Raw genomic sequence first — 18730 nt, 5'->3', positions numbered from 1 at the left:
AGAGTGTTAATATTTATAGATAATTAATTAGTACATTTGGGAATGGGAAAACAATTTCTCTACTCTGCTAGATTTCTCCCCTCTTCTAGATTGCAAGATTTATGTATTTGGAGGAAATAAGAATCATCCACTTTCTCAGTGGCATAGCAACTCTACATGCTAAATACTTTCAAAAGAAACAAAAATGTTAAAATGGAGGGTTTTTTTGTTTGTTTGTTTTTAGTGATACGTCATTTCTTATTTGGGGCACACAGCTCTTGTGCTATAAAGAGCATACCAAGTATCTTTTTACTTGGTTAAGATGTCGCCATTGTTTTTGTTTTTTAAAGTATGAAGTGTTTTTTCTCTCTCTTTTCTCCCTCAGTCCTTACTTGGCTTATTTTATTATTATCTTTTTTTTTGAGACGAAGTTTCACTCTTGTTACCCACGCTGGAGTGCAATGGCTCGATCTCGGCTCACCACAACCTCCGCCTCCTGGGTTCAGGCAATTCTCCTGCCTCAGCCTCCTGAGTAGCTGGGATTACAGGCACGCACCACCGTGCCCAGCTAATTTTTTGTATTTTTAGTAGAGACGGGGTTTCACCATGTTGACCAGGATGGTCTCGATCTCTTGACCTCGTGATCCACCCTCCTCGGCCTCCCAAAGGGCTGGGATTACAGGCATGAGCCACTGCGCCCGGCTTATTATTATCTTATTTTTTTAAAAAAGAGATGGAGTCTTGCTGTGTTGTCTAGACTGGTCTTGAACTCCTGGGCTCAAGTGATCCTCCTGCCTGAGCTTCTTAAAGTGCTGGATTACAGGCACGAGCCACCATACCCAGCCTCCTTAACTGGTTTAATGCTAAATGGTTAAGCATATAAACTTCAGAAGGAACATCATGATACTTGGGGTTTTAAGTGGAGCTCTCCTTTTAAACTTGCATTGGGTGGGTAAACTTGCTCTGGAAAAAGAGGGGCTTAGGTGAGGTGAACATTGCTTTGATTCCATACTGTACTGCTGTTGCGAGACTGTCTTCAGGCTGAAGTTTGGATAGGACAATTTGTACATTCAGTTAGTAAATTTTAATCGGCCATGTGCTGTGCACTGTGCTAGATGCTGGAGATTTAGAAATGAGTCTGACAAAATGCCCATCTTCCAGGAATTCATGATGTGTTCTCTAGACAGACAATGAACCAGTTACAGTGTGCCTAGGGTGTTTTCACTTATAAATGTACAGGATTCTAAGGGAGGGATATAGGAACTGCCTGGTGGAAGGATGAGAAGGAGGATATCACTGGATGCACACACACACACAGGCTGTGAAAATACTCCTTTTCTGGGCACAAGGAGGGTTTCAGATGGTTAAATGGGAACAGAGGAGAGGTATAGGAGGCAAGGTTGGAGAAGTATTAGAAAGCTAGCTTCTTTTTTTTTTTTTTTTTCAAACGGAGTCTCACTCTGTCACCTAGGCTGGAGTGCAATGGCAAGATCTCGGCTCACTGCAACTTCTGCCTCCCTGGCTCAAGTGATTCTTCTGCCTCAGAGGAGGTGGGATTATAGGCACGTACCAACACACCCAGCTAATTTTTTGTATTTTTAGTAGAGACAGGGTTTCACCATGTTGGTCAAGCTGGTCTTGAACTCTCCTGACCTTGTGATCCACCTACCTCATCCTCCCAAAGTGCTGGGATTACAGGTGTAAGCCACTGCGCCTGGCCAGCTAACTCATTCTTTGTCAGGTCATATACATGGCATGGATATGTATATCATATATATATGTAAAGCTAACCTCGGCCTCTCAAAGTGCTGGGATTACAGGGGTAAGCCACTGTGCCTGGCCAGCTAACTCATTCTTTGTCAGGTCATGTACGTGACATATATATGTATGTCATATATATATGTAAAGCTGACCTCAGTCTCTCACAAAAACATGCCAGTACCATTTGAATATCAAGGGGCTTTAGAACTGATAAATTGAAGGCCAGGTGCAGTGGCTCATGCTTGTAATCCTAGCACTTTGGGAGGCTGAGGCAGACAGATCACCTGAGGTCAGGAGTTCAGGACTAACCTGGCTGACATGGTGAAACCCGTCTCTACTAAAAATACAAAAATTAGCCAGGCATGGTGGTGTGCTTCTGTAGTCCCAGCTACTTGGGAGGCTGAGGCAGGAGAATTGCTTGATCCTGGGAGGTAGAGGCTGCAGTGAGCCAAGATTGCACCACTGCACTCCAGCCAGGGCAACAGAGCGAGACTCTGTCTCAAAAACAAAACAAACAAAAAGAACTGGTAAATTAAAACTTCAGCCATTTTCTTTATATCCTGAAAAATATATTGAAATTCATAACTAAATATTTATAAAACACAATGCTTGTAATCCTAGCACTTTGGGAGGCTGAGGTGGGCGGATCACGAGGTCAAGAGATCAATACCATTCTGGCCAACATGATGGAACCCCATCTCTACTAAAAAATACAAAAATTAGCTGGGTATGGTGGCTCGCACCTGTAGTCCCAGCTATTTGGGAGGCTGAGACAGGATAATTGCTTGAACCCAGGAGGTAGAGGTTGCAGTAAGCTGAGATCGCACCACTGCACTCAAGCCGGGTGATAAAGCAAGACTCTATCTCAATAAAAAGAAAAAGAAAAAGAAAAAAAAAACCCCACAAAGCTTGAAATTAGAAAATAAAATGACCTACATGTTTCCTATTGCAGACAGAGCTGTGCTCTAAGTTGCTGGGAGGCTTCCCCAATTTCAAGACTGAATGAACTCTGAACTCCTCTGATTTTATGATATGTTATCAATTTGTAGCAATGGTTTTCTATTCTGGTGCATATCAGACTCATGGAACTTTCTGGAAATACAAATAGAACAAGACATTACAGAATGTTTAAAATCAGCAAAATGGCCAAACTTAGATCAAGATTCAAAAATTTTTTTTCCTAAACGGAAAGAGCTGAAAACCTGTTCACTTTCTGGGTGGATAGAAAGAATTGTAAAGTCAGTTGAATATAAATAAATAAATATCCTTATTTATTTATTTATTTTTGTTTTGAGATGGGCTCTCACTCTTGTTGCCCAGGTTGGAGTACAATGGCGTGATCTTGGCTCACTGAAACCTCTACCTCCCGGGTTCAAGCAATTCTCCTGCCTCAGCCTCTTAAGTAGCTGGGATTACATGTGTACCCCACCACGCCTGGCTTATTTTTGTATTTTTAGTAGAGACGGGGTTTCACCATGTTGGCCAGGCTGGTCTCAAACTCCTGACCTCAGGTGATCAACCCATCTGGCTTGGCCTCCTAAAGTGCTGAGATTACAGGTGTGAGCCATCCCACCCCACTCCACATTTCTCCTTTAACTCCACATTTCTCCTTTATCTTATCTGGCTTTACTTAGGATCTTTTGCATGGCTCACAGCAGCTACCTAAATTGTATAAAACATTCTGGAGGCAGTAGACAGATTTTAGCTTTCAAAAAAAATTTTTTTTTTTTTTTGTACTTTAGGTTCTGGGGTACATGTGTAGATCATGCAAGATTGTTGCATAGGTGTATACATGGCAAGGTGGTTTGCTGCCTCCATCCCCCCGTCACCTATATCAGGCATTTCTCTCCATGTTATCCCTCCCCAACCTCCCTAACCCCCTGCTGTCCCTCCCTTAGCCCCGCCCAACAGACCCCAGTGTGTGATGCTCCCCTCCCTGTGTCCATGTGTTCTCATTGTTCAACACCTGCCTGTGAGTGAGAACGTGATATTTGATTTTCTGTTCTTGTGTCATTTTGCTGAGAATGATAGTTTCCAGATTCATCTATATCCCTATAAAGGATACAAACTCATTGTTTTTTATGGCTGCATAGTATTCCATGGTGTATATATGTCACATTTTCCCTGTCCAGTCTATCATCGATGGGCATTTCGGTTGGTTCGAGGTCTTTACTATTGTAAACAGTGCTGCAGTGAACATATGTATGCAGGTGTCTTTATAATAGAATGATTTATAATCCTTTGGGTATATACCCAGTGATTGGATTGCTGGGTCAAATGGAATTTCTGTTTCTAGGTCCTTGAGGAATTGCCACACCATCTTCCACAATGGTTGAACTAACAACAGTGTAAAAGTGTTCCTGTTTCTCCACTTCCTCTCCAGAATCTGTTGTCTCCAGACTTTTTAATGATCGCCATTCTAACTGGCATGTGATGGTATCTCAATGTGGTTTTGATTTGCATTTCTCTAATGACCAGTGGTGATGAGCATTTTTTCATATGTTTGTTGGCCTCATACATGTCTTCTTTTGAAAAGTGTCTGTTCATATCCTTTGCCCACTTTTGAATGAGTTTGTTTTTTTCTTGTAAATCTGTTTTGTTCTTTGTAGATTCTGGACATTAGCAGTTTGTCAGATGGGTAGATTGCAAAAATTTTTTCCCATTCTGTTGGTTGCCGGTTCACTCTAATGACTGTTTCTTTTGCTGTACAGAAGCTCTGGAGTTTAATTAGATCCCATTTGTCTATTTTGGCTTTTGTTGCCAACACTTTTGGTGTTTTAGTCATGAAGTCCTTGCCTACGCCTGTGTCCTGAATGGTTTTGCCTAGGTTTTCTTCTAGGGTTTTTATGGTGTTAGGTCTTATATTTAAATCTTTAATCCATCTGGAGTTAATTTTAGTGTAAGGTGTCAGGAAGGGGTCCAGTTTCTACTTTCTGCACATGGCTAGCCAGTTTTCCCAACACCATTTATTAAACAGGGAATCCTTTCCCCATTGCTCGTTTTCGTCAGGTTTGTCAAAGATCAGATGGTTGTAGATGTGTGGCGTTGCCTCCCAGGCCTCTATTCTGTTCCATTGGTCTATATCTCTGTTTTGGTGCCAGTACCATGCTGTTTTGATTACTGTAGCCTTGTATTATAGTTTGAAGTCAGGTAGCGTGATGCCTCCAGCTTTGTTCTTTTTGCTTAGGATTGTCTTGGCTATGCGGGCTCTCTTTTGGTTCCATATGAAGTTTAAGGTGGTTTTTTCCAGTTCTGTGAAGAAGGTCATTGGTAGCTTGATGAGGATAGCATTGAATATGTAAATTACTTTGGGCAGTATGGCCATTTTCACGATATTGATTCTTCCTAACCATGAGCATGGAATGTTTTTCCATCTGTTTGTTTCCTCTCTTATTTCCTTGAGCAGTGGTTTGTAGTTCTCTTTGTAGAGGTCCTTTACATCTTTTGTTAGTTGTATTCCTAGGTATTTTATTCTCTTTGTAGTATTTGTGAATGGGAGTTTGGCTATCTTGGATCTCCCTTTTTTTTTTTGAGACAGAGTTTTGCTCTGTAGCCCAGGCTGGAATGCAGTGGCGTGATCATAGCTCACTGCAACCTTGAACTCCTGGATTTCAGCAATTCTCCTGACTCAGCCTCCCAAGTACCTAGGCTGGGACTACAGGTACTTACCACCCTGCCCAGCTAATTTTTTTTTTTTGGTAGAGATGGAGACTTTCCACATTGCCCAGGTTGGTCTCTAACTCCTGGGCTCAGCAGTCCTCTTGCTGGGATTATGGGTATGAGCCCCCATGCCTGGCTCACAACTTCATTATACCCAAGGAAGAATTGAGGCTCTGTTGCCCAAATTTTTATTCAAATGGACTTTGGTCTTGTGTATCCAGAAACTGGAAGAGGTACCTCCTATTCTTTTCCAATCAGAATTATTTGCCTCTTTCGTTCCTTTTTTTTTTTGAGACAGAGTCCCGCTCTGTTGCCCAGGCTGGAGTGCAGTGACATGATCTCGGCTCACCACAACTTCTGCCTCCTGGGTTCAAGTAATTCTCCTGCCTCAGCCTCCTGAGTAGCTGGGACTACAGGCGCACGACACCATGCCCAGTTAATTTTTTGTATTTTTAGTAGAGACAGGGGTTCACTATGTTGGCCAGGCTGAACAAAGAACTAAAGATAGTTCTCTGTGCTTCAATATGTATGGAGCATTATGTCTAATTTGACCAAGATTAGACAAGCTTTTGCTGTCTGTAGAAAACAGTTATGTTTACAGATTTCTCAGAGTTTAAAAAATCCACGTGTATTTCAGAACTAAATTTTTTCAAGTTTAAATAGAACATAAGGCTTCAAATGAAGTAGTTAAAGCTTTTTCTGCCCAAAATTGCCTGTAACACTAAATGAATAAATGATGTGGTAAATTATTTTCTTCCTGTTACTACACCTCTGAACTTAATGAGTCATTGCTGCCTTGTGTTATAGGATGTGCTTGTTTATTGTTTGTCACAATTAGATTATAAGCTCCTTGAGGACAGATGGTTTGTTTTGCTCCCTCCCTAATCTCAATGTCTAGCATGTAGTAAATATTTACTAAATGGATGAAAAATGTCCTGTTTTTTTCTGCTTATGTCTGCATCTCTTTACTCTGTTTCTTTTCCTTCCTATTTTCCTTGTACTTTAAATTGACGTGACTCATGGTGAAGGAACTTCAATAGTTTTTTCTTTTAAAGAGTTTTATTAAGATGCAATTAATATATTATAAAATTTACCCATTCTAAGCATACAATTTATTTTTAGTAAACTTGCAGATGTGCAGCTATGACCACACTTTGAGAAAATTTTATCTTCTTTTTTTTTTTTTAATTCACTATCCAGTAATGGCTATAAGCAAGAGAACATTTTATCATCCCCAAAAGGTCCCTCATTTCTGTCTATTTGCACTCCCTCCCCATTCCCTCTCCAACCCGGCTACTGCTAATCTACTTTGTGTTTTTCTAGTTTTAACTTTTCTGAGCATTTTACATAAATGGAATCATTCAATATGTGGTCTTTTTTGAGCCTGGCTCATTTTTTACTTAGCATAATGCCTTTTTAAAAAATTGAGGTGACATTCAGATAACATATAATTAATCTTTTTAAAGTGTATAATTTTGCAGCATTTTCTGCATTCACAATGTTATGCACCCACTGTAGCTCTCTAGTTGCAAAATCTTTTCTTCGTCTCAGAAGAACAACCTGTACCCAATAAATAATCACTTTTCATTCTCCCCTTCTTTTATCTCCTGGTAACCATCAGTTGGCTTGCCTCTGTGGATTAATTATTCTGGATATTTCATATAAAAGGAATCATGCAATATGTGATTTTTTTGTTTGGCTGGCTGCTTTTATTTAAATGTTTTTGGGATTCATCCAAGGTGGATATGTCAGTAATGAGTCCTTCTTAAGGCTGAAGACAGGGTCTTTTGCTCTGTCACCTAGGCTAGAGTGCAGTGGCATGATCATAGTTCACTGCAGCCTTGACCTCCCAGGCTCAAACCATCCTGCCATCTTAGCCTCTGAGATAGCTGTGACTACAGGCATTAGCCACTGTGTGTAGCTAATTAATTTTGTTTGTTTGTTTTTGTAGAGATGAGGTCTTATTATATTGCTCAGGCTGGTGATCCTTCCATCTTGGCCTCTGAAAGTGCTGGGATTACAGACTTGAGCCACTGCACCTGCCCCATTTTTAAAAATTATTAAAATTTAAAAAAATTATTTTAAAGAGACAGTCTTACTTTGTCACTCAGGCTGAAGTACGGTGATGCCATCATGCAAATATTTTGGAGAAAAAAATTCTAAAAAGCAAAAACTTGAATTTGCTGTCAAGTACTACATTAAATCCACAGAAATGAAGTGGTGTATAGGCATGTTAGTAGGTATTATAAGTAATCTAGAGATGATTTAAAGTACATAGGAAGATATGTGTAAGTTATATGCAAATACTGTTTTTTTTTTCTTTTTCTTTTTTTTTTTAGAGGTGGGGTTTCACCATGTTGGTCAGGCTGGTCTTGAACTCCCAACCTTGTGATCTGCCTGCCTCGGCCTCCCAGAGTGCTGGGATTACAGGTGTGAGCCACCATGCCTGGCCTTACTGTGCTATTTTATATAAGTAACTTGAGTATCTTCAGAGTTTGGTATCCAAGGGGGTCTAATTCCCTGTGGATACTAAGGGATGACTATATATACCTATAAACAGGACACACACATATATATTTCTCTCCATATGTGAGTTTTATTTAGAACATATTCCTAGAACTGGAATTGTTGCTGGGTTAAAGGGAGTTTACATTTAAATTTTTGACAGAGACTGTCAAATTGTCCTCAATTTTAAGATCACTCTGATAAATGTGAGGAGAATTGATTGGCAATGGGAGAGAAGGTTTGGAGAATACTGCAAATTATCCAAGCAAGAAATAATGTGCCTCAGACTAGGATGACAGTGGAGATCAAGAAAGGTAGACTGATTTAAGAGATGAAGTGGGAAGGAGAACAAATGGAATTGTTAATGGAGTAGATGTGAGTAGTGACAGGAAGGCGTCTAGAATGACTCAGGTGGATCTGCAGCTTCAATTAGAGTTGCCATGTGAGATGAAGCCTACTTGTCATGGCTAGACCAGATGACTTCATACATACTTTGTAAGTTTGACATTTTATGATTTTAGAATTTATGACAGCACCTTTATTTATAGATTGAAAGAGATCCATATTGAGTACTTTGTCTTTCATAATTGTAGGTATATAATTTCATTTGATTGGCATTTGTAGAGCAAGCACTGATACATTGTGTCTGTCACTAAATTGTATAGATTTTTTTTTTTTTTTTTTTTTGAGAGGTAGTCTTGCTCTGTCACCCAGGCTGGAGTACAGTGGCACAATCTTGGCTCACCGCAACCGCCGCCTCCCAAGTTCAAGCTATTCTCCTACCTCAGCCTCCCGAGTAGCTAGGATTACAGGCATGCACCACCAAGTCTAGCTTTTTTTTTTTTTTTTTGGTATTTTTAGTAGAGACAGGGTTTCACCCATGTTTGCCACGCTGGTGTTGAACTCCTGACCTCAAGTGATTCACCCGCCTTGGCCTCCCAGAGTGCTGGGATTATGGGATTACAGGCATGAGCCATGACACTCAGTTTAAACTGTATAGATTTTATCTCATCTCTGGAATCTATTTGTTTTCCTTCTTTTCTTTTCTTTTTTTTTGAGACAGAGTTTCACTTTTGTTACCCAGGCTGGAATGCAATGGCGCGATCTTGGCTCACCGCAGCCTCCGCCTCCTAGGTTCAGGCAATTCTCCTGCCTCAGCCTCCTGAGTAGCTGGGATTACAGGCACGCACCACCATGCCCAGCTAATTTTTTGTATTTTTAGTAGAGACGGGGTTTCACCATGTTGACCAGGATAGTTTCGATCTCTTGACCTCATATTCCACCCGCCTCGGCCTCCCAAAGTACTGGGATTACAGGCATGAGCCACCGCGCCCAGCCTGTTTTCTTTCTTTTCATAAGCCTCACATCTAACCTAAGCCTTTACCTTTGTTTATCAACTGTAGCCAAAGTGATCTTTATACATACTATTCTGCAATGACTCCTTTTGCTCCACGTACTTCATATTTTAACAGGAGTGCTGTGTCCACTGCTAATCTACTCAGGGGAACATTTCAAAATGTTTCTGCTTGGCTGGGCGTGATGGCTTACAGGTGTACTCCTAGCACTTTGGGAGGCCAAGGTGGGTGGATCACTTGAGGCCAGGAGTTCATGACCAGCCTGGCCAATGAGGCGAAACCCTGTCTCTACAAAAAATACAAAAATTAACAGGCTGAGCGTGGTGGCTCATGCCTGTAATCCCAGCACTTTGGGTGGCCAAGGCAGGCAGATCACCTGAGGTCAGGAGTTCAAGAGCCTGGCCAGCACGGTGAAACCCCATCTCTACTAAAAAAAAAAATAGAAAAAAATTAGCTGGGTGTGGTGGCAGGTGCCTGTATGCCCATCTACTTGGGAGGCTGAGGCAGGAGAATCACTTGAACCCAGGAGGCGGAGATCACAGTGAGCCGAGACTGTGCTATTGCACTCCAGCCTGGGCAACAAGAGCAAAACTTACCTCAAAAAAAAAAAAAAAAAAATTAACTGAGCATATTGGTGTGCACCTATAGTCCTAGCTACTCAGGTGGCTGAGGCACAAGAATTGCTTGAACCCAGGAGGTGGAGGTTGCAGTGAGCCAAGATTGTGCTACTATACTCCAGCCTGGGCAATAGAGCAAGACTGTGGCTCAAAAATAAAACAACCTCTTCAATTCCACTTTGTTTGGGATACCCAAGTCTCACCCTCTTTCCGGCATTTCTTTTTTTTTTTTTTGAGACGGAGTTTTTGCTCTTGTTGCCCGGGCTGGAGTGCAGTGGCTCAAACTCGGCTCACTGCAAACTCCACCTCCCGAATTCAAGCGATTCTCCTGCCTCAGCCTCCTGAGTAGCTGGGATTACAGGCATGTACCACCACACCTAGCTAATTTTGTATTTTTAGTAGTGATGGGGTTTCTCCACGTTGGTCAGGCTGGTCTCGTAGTTCTTGACCTGGGGTGATCTGCCCACCTCTGCCTCCCAAAGTGCTAGGATTACAGGTGTTAGCCACTGCCCTGGCCTCCAGCGTTCTTATAGCTGTTCAGGACTGGAGTTGTGGCGGGGGGGGCGCGGGGGGGAGCGGAAGATGGAAGCGGGGAGCCTGCAGGTGCAGAATCAATGGATTAAGAGGACAGATGTTCTATACTGGAGGACTTCCTTGTCATTGCCTGGTTCTGGATAGAAGGATCTTTCTTTCCCCTTTCCTCAACTATGACTTCCTCTCCCATTAAGTTTTACTAGTCTCCAGACTACTACTGCTGGCTTTTCAGTCCCCTCCAAGATAATCTTTATCAAGTACTTTGTATATTTGTTCCTGCCCCCCTCTGTCAGGTGAAGGAGACAAGGGGATACCGTTGAACCAGTTTAACTCTTCTGAATATTGCTGTGCCAGGAGGATGGCTTCCAGATTGTTTCACCTTGATATCTGTACTCTTTTCCCACATTGCTCATACTCATGCCATAGCACACTTCTTTCATTTCTTGAAATCACAAGCTCGCTTACTTTCTAGCCCAACCATATTTAGACCTTATGCTATCTAGACCCAGGACCTACCTGCTCTCTCTCTCTCTCTCAGAGCACTCTGTTATCGTATATATCATACATACTGTTATGATTTTGTTGTTGTCGATTTTTCTACTAGATCCTAAAAGGTCTTTGTAGACAAGGGACAGTATAAAATCACCTTTATTTCCTTGCTGGATATCACAGTGCTTGTTATAGGAAGGCTCAGTAACTATTTGTTGAATGAATGAACATATATTAGGCACCAAACAATATTGAGCTCTTTTTTTTTTTTTTTTAAATTTAGAGTTGAAGGAATTAATATAGAAGAACACTATGAGGCCGGGTGTGGTGGCTCATGCCTGTAATCCTAGCACTTTGGGATGCCCAGGTGGGTTTATCACTTGAGGGTCAGTAGTTGGAGACCAGCCTGGTCAACATGTTAAAACCCCATCTCTACTAAAAATACAAAAATCAGGTCAGGCATGGTGGCTTACACCTGTAATCTTAGCACTTTGGGAGGCCGACATGAGTGGATCACCCGAGGCCAGGAGTTCGAGACCAGACTGGCCAACATGGAGAAACTCCATCTCTACTAAAAATACAAAAAAAATTAGCCAGGCGTAGTGGCGGGCGCCTGTAATCCCAGCTGCTCTGGAGGCTAAGGCAGGAGAATTGCTTGAACCCAGAAGGTGGAGGCTCCGTCACCAGGCACCAGGCTGGAGTACAGTGGTGCAATCTCAGCTCACTGCAACCTCTGCCTCCCGGCTTTAAGCAATTCTCCTGCCTCAGCCTCCTGAGTAGCTGGGACTACTGGCGCGTGCCACCACGCCCAGCTAATTTTTGTATTTTTAGTAGAGGCAGGGTTTCACCATGTTGGCCAGGATGGTCTCAATCTCTTGACCTCGTGATCTGCCCGCATTGGCCTCCCAAAGTGCTGGGATTACAGGCATGAGTCACCGCGGCCAGCCTTCTAATTTCCCTTTTAATTTAAATCTATGTATAAATTAATATTGTTGTGATAGGTCGTTGGTCATGATGTTTTAAAATTATTTTTCCAGCATTTTAAGATGTTATGTTCTGAGAGAAAGTGCCTGGCATTACAGTTTTTAATTTCAGTGAATACCCTTTTCCTTAGAAGTTCAGGGTTTTTTTTAAAATTTCCCTGTTTTTTTAAATTTTATTTTAATTTTTTGTTTGTTTTTTGAGACAAAGTCTCACGTGTCACCCAGGCTGGAGTGGAGTGCAGTGGCATGATGACATCTCATTGCAGCATTGACCTCTCTGGGCTCATGTGATTCTCCCTCCCAAGTAGCTGGGACAATAGGCATGTGCCACCACGTCTGGCTAATTTTTGTAGAGACGGGGTTTCTCCATGCTGCCCAGGCCTGTCTTGAACTTCTGGCCTCAAGCAATCCTCCCATCCCTGGTCATTTTTAATCATATCTTAATTTTTCTTTATGCTTTTGCTTTTTAAATTTTTTTTTATTTTTTGCTTCCTTTTCTATGGCTTTGTTTTAAATATACTGTTCTATTTTATAATGCTTCTGTAATCTTGATATCTAACCCTTTGAGATATTCCCTTATGGCACCCATGCTAAATTGTTTCATTGTATGTTTTATAATTTTAGGTAGTGTAGGCATGTTCACTGGGGCTTTAATTATAGACATCCCCAGAGATCTTGGTTGAGGACCTAAACTGGTATATCATCTATCTACCTGAGTGACAGGCTGGAGTGCAATGGTGAGATCACGGCTCACTGCAGCCTCTACCTCCCTGGGCTCAGGTGATCCTCTCACCTTAGCCCCCTGAGGAACTGGAACTACAGGCCCACACCACAATTCCTGGCTATTTTTTTTTTTTTCCCCGTAAAGATGGGATTTCGCTGTGTTGCCCGGGCTGGTCTCAAACTCCTGGGCTCAAGTGATCCTCCTGTCTCAGCTTCCCAAAGTGCTGGGATTACACACATGAGCCACCGGGCCCATCCAGGCACATGTGTTTCAAATGATCAAAGGAAATTATTGGCTCTTGGTTCTAGATAATTCTAGTTGTATGATAAATTAGCATTTGCCTCCTTCCTGGGCTGATTTTTGTTGCAGAGGTCTTAAATTAATTTTGTTTGTCTCCCTGAGCCATCTTCAGTTTGTTTTTACCTAATGCTCATATTTTTCTTTTTTAGAGGGTGGGAAGTCTTATTGTGTGTGTGTGTGTAGTCTCGCTCTGTTGCCAGACTGTAGTACAGTGCTGTGATCTTGGCTCACTGCAATCTCCGACTCCCAGTTCAAGGGATTCTGGTGCCTCAGCCTCCCAAGCAGCTGGGATTACAAGCATGCACCACTATGCCCAGCAAGTTTTTGTATTTTTAGTAGAGACAGGGTTTCACTATGTTGGCCAGTCTGGTCTCAAACTCCTGACCTCAAGTAATCCACTCGCCTCAGCCTCCCAAAGTGCTGGGATTATAGGTTTGAGCCACTGAGTCTGGCCATTTTATGTGTTTTTTAAAAAATAAAAATAATCTTGGCTGGCTGCGGTGGCTCATGCCTGTGATCCCAGCACTTTGGGAGCCTGAGGAGAGTGGATCACTTGAGGTCAGGAGTTTGAGACCAGACTGGCCAACATAGTGAAACCCTGTCTCTACTAAAAATATAAAAATTAGCCAGTATGGTGGTGGGCACCTGTAATTCCAGCTACTCAGGAGGCTGAAAAAGGAGAATGGCTTGAACCCGGAGACAGAAGTTGCAGTGAGCCAAGATTGCTCCATTGCACTTCAGCCTGGGTGACAGAGTGAGACTCTGTCTCAAAAAAAAAAAAAAAAAAAAGAAAAAGAAAATAAAAATAATCGATTAAGCTTCGAAAGTTAGGAAAAAACTTTATGCAGATAATATGGTTTAGTAGTGAGAATTTAGGGAACAATGAGAAATAAAATGATAGATGAAAAGTTAAAAAAAAAACAGAAAAGTCTGTGGTTTTTTTTTTTTTTGACATAAAGATGTGGTACATTTTTCTGACAAATGTACTGTCCATGGGCAGGTGAAAACTTACACATATTGCTGGGGGGAGGGGGGAGCATAACTTAATAGTTAATTGACTTTTAATTTCAGTTTAATACTCTTTAAGTTTTATTTATTTATTTTGAGATGGAGTCTCGCTCTGTCACCCAGGCTGGAGTGCAGTGGCTCAGTCTTGGCTCACTGCAACCTCCATCTCCTGGGTTCAAGGGATTCTCTTGAATCAGCCTCCCAAGTAGCTGGGATTACAGGCATGCACTACCATACCTGGCTAATTTTTTTACTTTTAGTAGAGACTGGGTTTCACCATGTTGGCCAGGCTAGTCTCGAATTCCTGACCTCAGGTGATCTGCCTGCCTTGGCCTCCCAAAGTGCCGAGATTACAGGCATGAACCACCGCACCTGACCTAAGTTATTTTTAAATGCAATATATATGCTGTTATCTAGCAGACCTGAGGGTTGTCTCCTGCCCCCCACCCCAGGATTATCTTTAAAGAAATTTATGTATTTGTTGAGTCAGCGTCTCTCTCCGTCATCCAGGCTGGAGTGCAGTGTGGCACGATCTCAGCTCACTGCAATCTCTGCCTCCTGGGGTTCAAGTGATTCTTGTGCCTCAGCCTCCTGAGTAGGGAGGGATTACAGGCATGTGCCACCATGCCTGGCTGGTTTTTTTGTATATCTAATAGAGAATGGGGTTTCACTATGTTGGCCAGGCTGGTCTTGAACTCCTGACCTCAAGTGATCTGCCCTCCTTGCCCTCCCAAAGTGCTGGGATTACAGGCGTGAGCCACCTCACCTGACTGAAAGAATATTAAGGAAGAAAATTTCACTACTTTATATCATATCAATAAATTTAGTAGACTTCTTATTCAATTGGAATGATACAAATTAGATGGAATATAGATGTGAGCAGAAACAAAATTGCCAGGTTGAGTACATTGAAGTTATAAAGAGTTTGTTTTCAAAGAAATATTGTATTTTCTGTATTGTCTTAATATCACATTGAACAACTATTTGTGATTGAGTATGGAAGACTATGAACTGACCCACCGCTTGGTTTTGAGGGGCTTAGGTCTATTGTAAAAGACTTGCAAAACGGGAGGATAAAAATGGGGCCTGGTGACATAATGACTAAATGTTGCTTCTTTATTTTGCAGTTCCAGTTCCTAGCAGATTTAATAGACGAGTATCAGGTATGTATTCTATTTCATAATATACTACTAAAATGCTATTTTCAGTTAGGAATATGTTTAAAAAACAGATATTTTGAATAAAAAGATAAGTTCCCATTACAAAACATTATACTTAACAGTAAAATTACCTATGGTTTCTTTATTCTGTTTTCATTTTAAGTTCTGAGTATGTATGTACATATTTTATATTGCTATAATTGGTATAGTTTGTCTCTTTACATTTATGTTATTACTGTTTTTTCATGTTTATCATTACAGCTTTAAAAAATGATTTTTATTTATTTATTTATTTATTTATTTTTTGAGATGGGGAGTCTCACTCTGTAGCCCAGTCTGGAGTGCAGTGGCACGATCTTGGCTCAATGCAAGCTCCGCCTCCCGGGTCCCGTTTCAAGTAATTCTCCTGCCTCAGCCTCCCAAATAGCTGGGATTATAGGCACGTACCACCATGCCCAGCTAATTTTTGTATTTTTAGTAGGGACAGGGTTTCACCATGTTGGCCAGGCTAGTCTCAAACTCCTGACCTCGTGATCCACCTGCCTCAGGCTCCCAAAGTGCTGGGATTACAAGTGTGAGCCACCGGGCCCAAGAAGAAATGATTTTTCTTATTACTGTTTCTGGTATTCTGGTTATGCTGCCATTAACTCTTACATATACCTTTTTTTAGCCACTCGAATTATTTCCTCAGTTTTGGTGCTAGAAGTGGCTTTCTCTGGTCAGAGACTAAGCATTGCCTTGGCTTTTTCTGTCATGTTTTCTAGAGAAAGTCCACAGATTAGGCTGCTTAGAAAAAGGCACCCTGTACATGCCTCTTTTCCACCACTATCTCAATAATATGGAATTTAGATGTAAAATAGTACTTCACATCATTTTATATACCATTTATTTTGGTTGTTAAAAAAATGAATGCTGGCTGGGTGCAGTAGCTCATACCTGTAATCCCAGTGCTTTAGGAGGCCAAGGCAGGTAGATCACGAAGTCAGGAGTTCAAAACCAATCAGGCCAACAGGGTGAAACCCCGTCTCTACTAAAAACATAAAAATTTGCTGCATGTAGTTGTGCACACCTGTAATCCCAGCTACTTAGGAGGCTGAGGCAGGAGAATCCCTTGAACCTAGGAGGCAGAGGTTTCAGTGAGCCAAGATTATGCCATTGCACTCCAGCCTGGGCGACAGAGTGAGACTCCGTCTCAAACAGAAAAAAATAGAATGCTTTCCAAATTTGTATTTTTTTATATGGGACTAGTTTGGTAATATTTTGCCCTTTTATCTGGTATAATCCAGATTATTTTAAAAATAAGTGGCCTAGTGCAGTGGCTCACACCTGTAATCCCAGGACTTTGGGAGGCCGAGGCGAGCGGATTATGAGTTCAAGAGATCAAGACTATCCTGGCCAACATGGTGAAACCCCGTCTCTACTAAGAATACAAAAATTAGCCAGGTGTGATGGCACACACCTGTAGTCCCAGCTACTTGGGAGGCTGAGCCGGAAGAATTGCTTGAACCCGGGAGGTGGAGGTTGCAGTGAGCTGAGATCACACCGCTGCACTCCAGCCTGGCAACAGAGCAAGACTCCTTCTCAAACAAAACAAAACAAAACAAAACAAAACAAAACAAAACAATAATAAGTTTGGGTAAATGTTTTATCCTGATTTATTTTTTTGACCTTTTGAAATTTTTAATGCAAAATTTCCCTAGGTGGTTATGCGAGTTAGAGATGTTAATATATGATTGATACCTCAAACACTGCTGGGTACCTAGCAGCCACTCAGTAAATATTTATTGAATGTGCATATCTTCTTTTTTTTTTTTTTAAAATAAAACAATGTTTGCATTGATAATGAAGCAAAAAAAAAAAGATTGTTTCTGAGAACGCTCCCCTTTTTTTCATAGAGCTGGTAAATATATTTTATGAAAGTTTTTCTTAAAGTATTTGACTTTTTGATAAATCTGGAATTTGGTAGTAGAGTGGAATGTTAATGTGTTTCAGAATTACTAGGCAAGTGGTATGTATCACATTGTTCTTTTATATTCCTTTGTTTTAGGAAGGTTTCTTGATTTGAAATTGTCATCTGACCTATACCTCATAGGGCTAGGAATCATTTTTCTATCCCTCAATCCTTGTCTTTGAGAAAATAGGCTCATTTACGTTTTCAGAAAGCCTTTGTTGTCATTCTACATCACAATCTGTTGAAAGGAGGTTGAAGAGTATATTATGTTCAGAGAGTCAATGTCCTGAGAGTAGGGATTAAGGTTAGTTTGATACTCATGAGATATTATCTTTCATTTCTGTTCATCTCTGCCCTGCACCTTTTTGTCCTCTGAAAGATTAGTTGAATCCCTTGACATCTGTAAGATAGATCTGGGAGATGCAGAATATAGTGACACCTCCTCCTGAGATCACAGCTGGTATTAGTTTGTGAATTGCTGCTTGGCCCTCTGCCAGTGTTGTTCAGATCTTGAACCTTGTGGAAGACTCAGACAAGTACATGATATTACCCCTCCTCCTTAGATTTTATAATCTTAGGATTTAAAACCTTTTCATATCATTGAAATGTTAAATGAAAATAAAAGATTTTCAAAGAATTCGATAGGATGATACAGGAGAGAAAGTATTCTGTAATCATACGAAAAGTATCCTGTAATCATACATAACATTTTCTTATGTGCAGACTGTGTGCTAGGTGCACAGTTTTAAGGACTTTCTAAATGTCTTCCTTGTATTGTTGAATATAATCTTCAAAATAATACTTTGAGTGAAGTCCACATCATGATTATTCCCAATTTACAGATGAGGAAATTAGGAACAAAGTAGAGGTTAAGTAACTTGCAATAGTTGAAGTGAGCATATGCCCCTTTGTAGCATGGTTCCCAAGTACCACCCTTGCTATCTCTAACGATCTTTCTCGTACCCTTTGGAACTCTTGGTTAGTTTTCAGCTACATCCCCCAAATACTCACTCTGTTTTCTCAGGGCAGCTTTCACTTTCCAGCTGTTGCTGAAGCTTGGCTTTCCTTGTAGGCTTCTCAAACAATGGCTGTTTGCTCTTCCACCTTCCTTGTAACACTGACAGGAAATGAGTGAATGTCTCTGTTGATTCTCCTAGCTGCTTCCAGACCATTCTCTCTCTCTTTTCCCTGAAACCTTCAGTTTATTTTTATTTTTATTTTTTGCTTTCACATTGGAGTTTGTTTCCATGAAACCTTCAGTTTAAAACTTCACATTATGGCTGGACATGGTGGCCCACACTTGTAATCCCAGCACTTTGGGAGGCTGAGACAGGAGGATTGCTTGAGCCTAGGAGTTTGATACCAGCTGGGGTACTACAGTGAGACCCCATCGCTCAAAAAATTAAAAAAATTAGCCGGGCCGGGCGCGGTGGCTCAAGCCTGTAATCCCAGCACTTTGGGAGGCCGAGGCGGGTGGATCACGAGGTCAAGAGCTCGAGACCATCCTGGTCAACATGGTGAAACCCCGTCTCTACTAATACAAAAAATTAGCTGGGCATGGTGGCGCGTGCCTGTAATCCCAGCTACTCAGGAGGCTGAGGCAGGAGAATTGCCTGAACCCAGGAGGCGGAGGTTGCGGTGAGCCGAGATCGCGCCATTGCACTCCAGCCTGGGTAACAAGAGCGAAACTCCGTCTCAAAAAAA

The 18730-nt window shown here is 41.5% G+C and overlaps 1 protein-coding gene across 2 annotated transcripts in view; it reads left to right on the top strand.

The window, feature by feature from the left end:
* PRKAR2A (protein kinase cAMP-dependent type II regulatory subunit alpha) overlaps positions 1 to 18730 on the top strand; it is a 97501-nt gene that overhangs the window by 22964 nt on the left and 55807 nt on the right. Inside the window, exons 1-2 of one of the 2 annotated variants that reach the window (XM_021667575.2) lie at positions 11198 to 11267; positions 15043 to 15078. In XM_021667575.2, coding sequence (XP_021523250.1) covers positions 11213 to 11267; positions 15043 to 15078 — 91 coding nt within the window. In that variant the 5' untranslated portion in view covers positions 11198 to 11212. Of the gene's footprint in view, positions 1 to 11197; positions 11268 to 15042; positions 15079 to 18730 lie in introns of those variants that run through there. The other variant, XM_064367062.1, reaches the window with a different exon arrangement.

This window comes from Aotus nancymaae, unplaced genomic scaffold, assembly GCF_030222135.1.
Source record: "Aotus nancymaae isolate 86718 unplaced genomic scaffold, 86718_ANA_hifiasm-v0.15.2.pri h1tg000067l, whole genome shotgun sequence".
Taxonomy (NCBI): domain Eukaryota; kingdom Metazoa; phylum Chordata; class Mammalia; order Primates; family Aotidae; genus Aotus; species Aotus nancymaae.
This window is presented reverse-complemented; position numbering and strand designations above follow the sequence as displayed.